The sequence below is a fragment of the Panonychus citri genome, unplaced genomic scaffold, assembly GCF_014898815.1.
Source record: "Panonychus citri isolate SS breed McGregor unplaced genomic scaffold, ASM1489881v1 Contig00141, whole genome shotgun sequence".
Classification (NCBI taxonomy): domain Eukaryota; kingdom Metazoa; phylum Arthropoda; class Arachnida; order Trombidiformes; family Tetranychidae; genus Panonychus; species Panonychus citri.
This window is the reverse complement of record NW_026515546.1, coordinates 2784277-2789614: the sequence shown is the minus strand read 5'-3', so window position 1 is coordinate 2789614 and position 5338 is coordinate 2784277. Positions and strand designations below refer to the sequence as shown.

At 32.2% G+C, this 5338-nt stretch overlaps 2 protein-coding genes across 2 annotated transcripts; one reads left to right on the top strand and one right to left on the bottom strand.

The window, feature by feature from the left end:
- Nucleotides 1-129: 129 nt before the first annotated feature.
- On the top strand, nt 130-3373 carry LOC128395264 (uncharacterized). Its single transcript, XM_053355669.1, is given in 4 exon segments — nt 130-581; nt 670-1626; nt 1699-1839; nt 1842-3373. Coding segments are annotated over 4 exon segments (1599 nt in total). The 5' UTR covers nt 130-427; the 3' UTR covers nt 2189-3373.
- Nucleotides 3374-3554: 181 nt separating this feature from the next.
- On the bottom strand, nt 3555-5316 carry LOC128395266 (phosphomannomutase 2-like). Its single transcript, XM_053355670.1, has 3 exons — nt 5181-5316; nt 4872-5073; nt 3555-4532 (listed from the first exon to the last, which is right to left on the bottom strand). Exons 2-3 carry the CDS (start codon nt 5029-5031, stop codon nt 3910-3912), a joined length of 783 nt encoding a protein of 260 aa, XP_053211645.1. The 5' UTR covers nt 5032-5073; nt 5181-5316; the 3' UTR covers nt 3555-3909.
- Nucleotides 5317-5338: the final 22 nt, after the last annotated feature.

The window sequence follows — 5338 nt, the reverse complement described above, 5'->3', positions numbered from 1 at the left end:
AAATTTTTCTTTCTGAAAAGAGAAGAGAAAAAAAAAATTTTCTGATCGAACAAAAATTCTAAACTTGTTTTCTTTTCCACCAGATGGCAGCACCCTAGAGATTTTTATTCCAAAACAAAAGTTGATTCTTTGTCTTTTGTTTTCTTATTTACAGTTAATTAATTGTCTCTAAATTTGTTAACTTTTTACTAATTATAATTATTTATTATTCTTTTCAATGTTTAATCTATGGAGTCTTTTTATCCTGAAAGTTTTCTTTTAAAAGATTAGATGTTTGGAGATCTAAAGTGAAGAGTTTATTTTGAGTGGAAGAGAAAAAGATTCAAGAGAAAAAAAGAAAGAGTCAATTCATTGGGTTTATATTTTTTTTCTATTCTATTTTTATTGTTTATTTATTATTCTTTTTGTTTTCCTTGTGTTATCAATTATGCCACGAATAAACCAACAGTTTAGTCTTATTGAAGATCCACCGAAATCTTCAATTCTTTCACCCAGTTCACCATCTTCAAGGAGACCACAGGAGGTCAGTTCAATGGAGTCACCGCCTATGGTGACCAGAAGTATGTGTTCAGGGGAATGTCGTAAGTAAATTGATCTTTTTTCAACCGTTACAATTAAATTGTTGCCTTTTCTTGTTCTGTAATAATGGAAATATTTAATTCTATTTAGCTTCTAATTCACTTACTGGACGTGGATGGAGAAAGAAAAGTGGAAAAACTACCCCTAGTGCTCCGGTCGATCATCATTATCATCATGAGCATCATTCGCATCTTCATCACCATTACCATAAAAGTCCCTATATGGTTGAACCACGTAAAGGATTGGCTGAGATGTCGGATGACAATGATGATGATATGGAAGAAACTCAGAGAAGAATAACAAAACGTCGGTTAGTTGGAGGAGGAGGAGATGATGATGATAGTTCAGATGAGGAAATTACTCTGATCAGACGGACAACCAATAAAATAATGACTTCCATTGAGATCTCTAGTCGTAAAATGAACTCAGTTCATCCAAGTTTCACTAAACTTGCCTTTATCTCACTTTTACTGCCAATTTCAGTCTTCCTTTTCTCTTGGTATTATTATGATTATTCACCGGCGATATTTTCACCCTTTCAACATCAAACACCTCAACAAGCCGCTCTACTTTCATCTGTATCTTCATCTTCTTTACCTAAATCAACTTCACCTACTGGTCAACCTTTACCATCTTCACCTTTCTCCCCACCGATAACACCATCGTCAAATAGTCAATCTTTTTGCAATCTAACCTCATCTTGTCCTTCACAAGAAGAAATTGTCATTCTCAACAAACGATTAGATAAACTGGAACAACTTGTTCTCAAACTGACAGATGAAAACACCAAAGGAACAAAGTTTATCAATTCTGTTAATGAGAAAGTTTCTATTCTTGACCGAGAAAATCGTAAAAATTTTGCCTCAATCGATGAAAGATTTGATCTTATTGCTCAAAAAATTGAAGATGCTATCGAAGTGAACATCAAAGTCGCTAAAAGTCAGGAAACACCAACAGTTGAAGGAATTGGAGAGATGATTAAACAAGCAATTTACTTATATGATTCTGATAAAACGGGTAAAGCTGATTACGCTTTGGAATCATCAGGTAATAAGAAATTAATTTAAACTATTCTATCTTATCTCCAATGATTTAAAATTTTTGCTTCTTTTTAATTAGGTGGTTCAATTGTTACATCTCGATGTTCAGAGACCTACGATCCTCATGGAATCAAATATAGTGTTTGGGGAATTCCAATTTGGTTCACTTCAAATTCACCACGAACCATGATTCAAGCATCAATGGCACCCGGTGAATGTTGGGCTTTCCCGGTTCCATGGGTAATGTTACCATTAAATTATCTGCTCGAATCATTCCAACTGAATTCTCATATGAACACATCGCCAAAGAAATTTCCCGTGATGGTAACATTTCATCAGCACCCAAGGCGATACAAATTCGTGGTCTACGAGATGAAAATGATTTCGATGGTGTTTTACTTGGAAATTATATCTATCAAGATAACGATCGTCCACTTCAACATTTTCAAGTTCAAAATAACAAAGCCCGTCCATTCAATTACATCACATTAATTGTCTTGAGTAACCATGGACATAATGAGTACACTTGCCTTTATCGATTCCGTGTTCATGGTCACAAGGCTGAATAATATTGAAAGATAATCATCATCTTCTACCCACCGGTGATATTAACATGATATCATCAAAAGTGAAAAACAAAAATACCAAAAGAAAAATCAAATCACCGATAATCAAAGCACCGCACCCATGATGAGATCACAATAATCAAGTTTAAAAAGAAATCTCAATTTGATAAACAAAAACACAAACTCACAAAACATTCACATGGAAACTGAAGCTCTCTCTCTCTCTCTCTCTCTATTTATGACACAACAATTTAACAACAATTATTTACTTCATCACAAAAATCATCACCTTGCTCACCTTTAAATCAATTATTATTCTCTCTCATTAATTTTCTATTGTCTTCTTCATCTTCAACTACCTTTTCAAGTGCCAATCACAAAACAACGAAACAAATTACCGAAAATTTATTCTACAGTTATATATTTCTTCACATCCGACCAAAATCTAATCAATTGATTAAGGACAACCAATCTGATTCTAATCAAAATTTTCCCTCTAACCTTAACCTTTACTGTGTGTGTTTACCTTTAAGGTGAAAATCAACTGCAACCTCCCAACCCCAAAGGCACAATTATGTTTACCATTACAAAATTTGATATATTTTCAAATTGCCGATTAATATTATTACCATTATTATTATTTCAATTGAATCAACTATGCAAATAAGACAATCAAATAGTCATTGTTAATAATAATGGTAATAATGTTCTTTGTCAAAGAAAAAAAAACTAATTCAGTTAATTGAACCAATCATCAATTAACTGTTTCAATTCAGCATCTGATTATTTTCACTCTCTGACAACTTTGATTTAAGAATCATTTCTAATCATTTCCCTTTTTTTATATACATATAACAACAATTAACAAATTCTGATTTACTACAATTATTTACCTTTCTCTGTAACTTTACAATTAACAAAATTTTTTTCTTAATTTACGATTATAATTAACAATTAACTTATTATTTTCTTTCTCTCATGTGTAAACACAATTGCAAACAATTTCTACTTTTGCTGACAAATCACAATTAACTACATTCTGTTTATCTCAAAAGTGAATCAATGTCTCCTCATTAGAAATGATTAGTTGATTGTACAAATCAAAGACAGAAAAATATAAACCAAAATGATTAAGACAAAACTATTTGAATAGAACAAAAATCAATTAAAAACAATTGTACTGTGAAATTAATTGTCTCCTTTCATTCAAACAATTTAGACTTTTAAATGATGTTAACTGGAATGAGGAAATTGTTTAAACATGAAGGAAATAAAAAAAAACAAAAGTAACAATCAAGACAATGGAAAGATGATTAAGTTGATTGTGAAAGTGATTAGATGTCAATTGAAAAGGGGAGAGAAAGACGAATCAAGAATTAAATGTAATTTCTATATTGAAATCTAATCGTTAAATAATTAGCACAATTTACCGATTAAATGGACAAGAAATTAATTCTCCTCTTGGACATTTATATGATCTATCTGATTGGATTCTCTTGGGTTGTTAATCACTTGAAAAGTATAGAAACTTAACATTAGAATAAGAAGAAGTCAAGAAGATGAGGAGGGAAAGAGGGCGAAGATGAGAGTTACAGAGAGAGAGAGAGAGAGGAGAGGAGAGAGAGAGAGTGGAAAATATGTATAATATATATCGTATATAATATAATAATAATATGTAATAATAATATTTGATGTGGACGACTATTGGTTGAAGGAATTGGATTTCATTCAATAGGAACGTCAAACAGTTCGGAAACTTTTCTCATGGTATCCTCAGGACTAGTAACCTTAAAGCCTATTGTCCGTTTGTCCATATAAATCTCATGATCGTTTCCACCCTCATCGGTTTTATCTCCGAAAAAATAGATTTTATCAAAAGATTTAACTGGTAGAAAATGGAGACAATAAGTTTTATCCCATCCAACCGGGTAAGCATCGATTGATATTTGACCACCGATGGAAAAGGAAAGGCCAAAATCACCGGAGAATTCTGATCTTAGAGCTTCGATAAATTTCTCGCGAACTTTGTTTTCCTCATCGTAAACGGCAAACTCTTCCCTTTCCGCTTGGGTGCAACTTCGTCCAACCGGACAAAGGTTAATCAAACCATTGCGAAATTCAATGAATGTGCCTCGTTTACGTGGTAATCTTAATTCACTCATATAACGAAGGGCGAAATTAATAAACATCTGAATCTTTAACTCTCCAAGGAAATTGACGATACTCTCCTTACGAAGCAGTTTACCATCTTTATAAGCGACCAAACCATTTTCGGCAAAGAAATAATCATATTTAGAGAAAATTTCATCCTCTCGGCCACCTGATCCAGGCTTGTATCCCAATTGCTCTTTTGAGGAAAATAAAGGGAGAGAGACAGAATAAATTAGCGAAATCAGCAATCACAATTGAATAGAATAGAATGAAAAAAAAAACTTGGATGGAAAATAAAAACCAACAGAGAATATAACAAGTTCCACTGAGCTGAATGTCGATGGGAAGAATAGAACACATGTCATACATTCAAAAGGAAAGAGGGTTAATAAAATAAGAGAAATAATATAATATGGAAGTAAATTCCAAACAAAATGGTGGACAACAGGTAGAAAAACAAATATAAAAGCAAAGGGAGAGAGAGAGAAAATAAAAAGAGAAAATGAGAAAAAGGTTATTAGGTATGTAAATGTACCTAAAATTTTGTACAAATCGGAACCACCGACGAGGCCAACGGCAACTTTTTCTCGTAATCTTCTTAGAAAAGAATCGACCTTCGGATCAATACGCAATCTTGGAGGTGTAATGGTTCCATCGACATCAAATAAACATAAAATTCGCTCATTTTTAGTCATTTAGTTGGCTTTGGAAAAATAGGAAGTCCAAGTTCCCACACTCTGGTAATTAATGAGAAGAAAAAAAATAGAAAAATAGAAACAATAAAAAAAGAAAAACAAGACAACCGCCAATTAGAACACAATAGATAAATAGACTTAAAATTTACCTAATTAAAAAGAAAATCTAATTAAAATAATCTTTCTAAATTGTAAACTTAATCAACTAATTAAATTGGAAAATTAAATTTGTCAGGATAAACAAACAACTCACAATGTAATTTCTAGAATTTGGCGACTAGATGGCAGCACATTCGAAGCGATTCCA

Bases quoted from the DNA above. Each gene is read 5' to 3' on its own strand.
- LOC128395266 (XM_053355670.1), bottom strand. From the start codon at position 5,031: ATGACTAAAAATGAGCGAATTTTATGTTTATTTGATGTCGATGGAACC. The intron at 4,533-4,871 runs GTACATTTACAT...TTTCCTCAAAAG, and splicing joins CGATTTGTACAAAATTTTAG to AGCAATTGGGATACAAGCCT.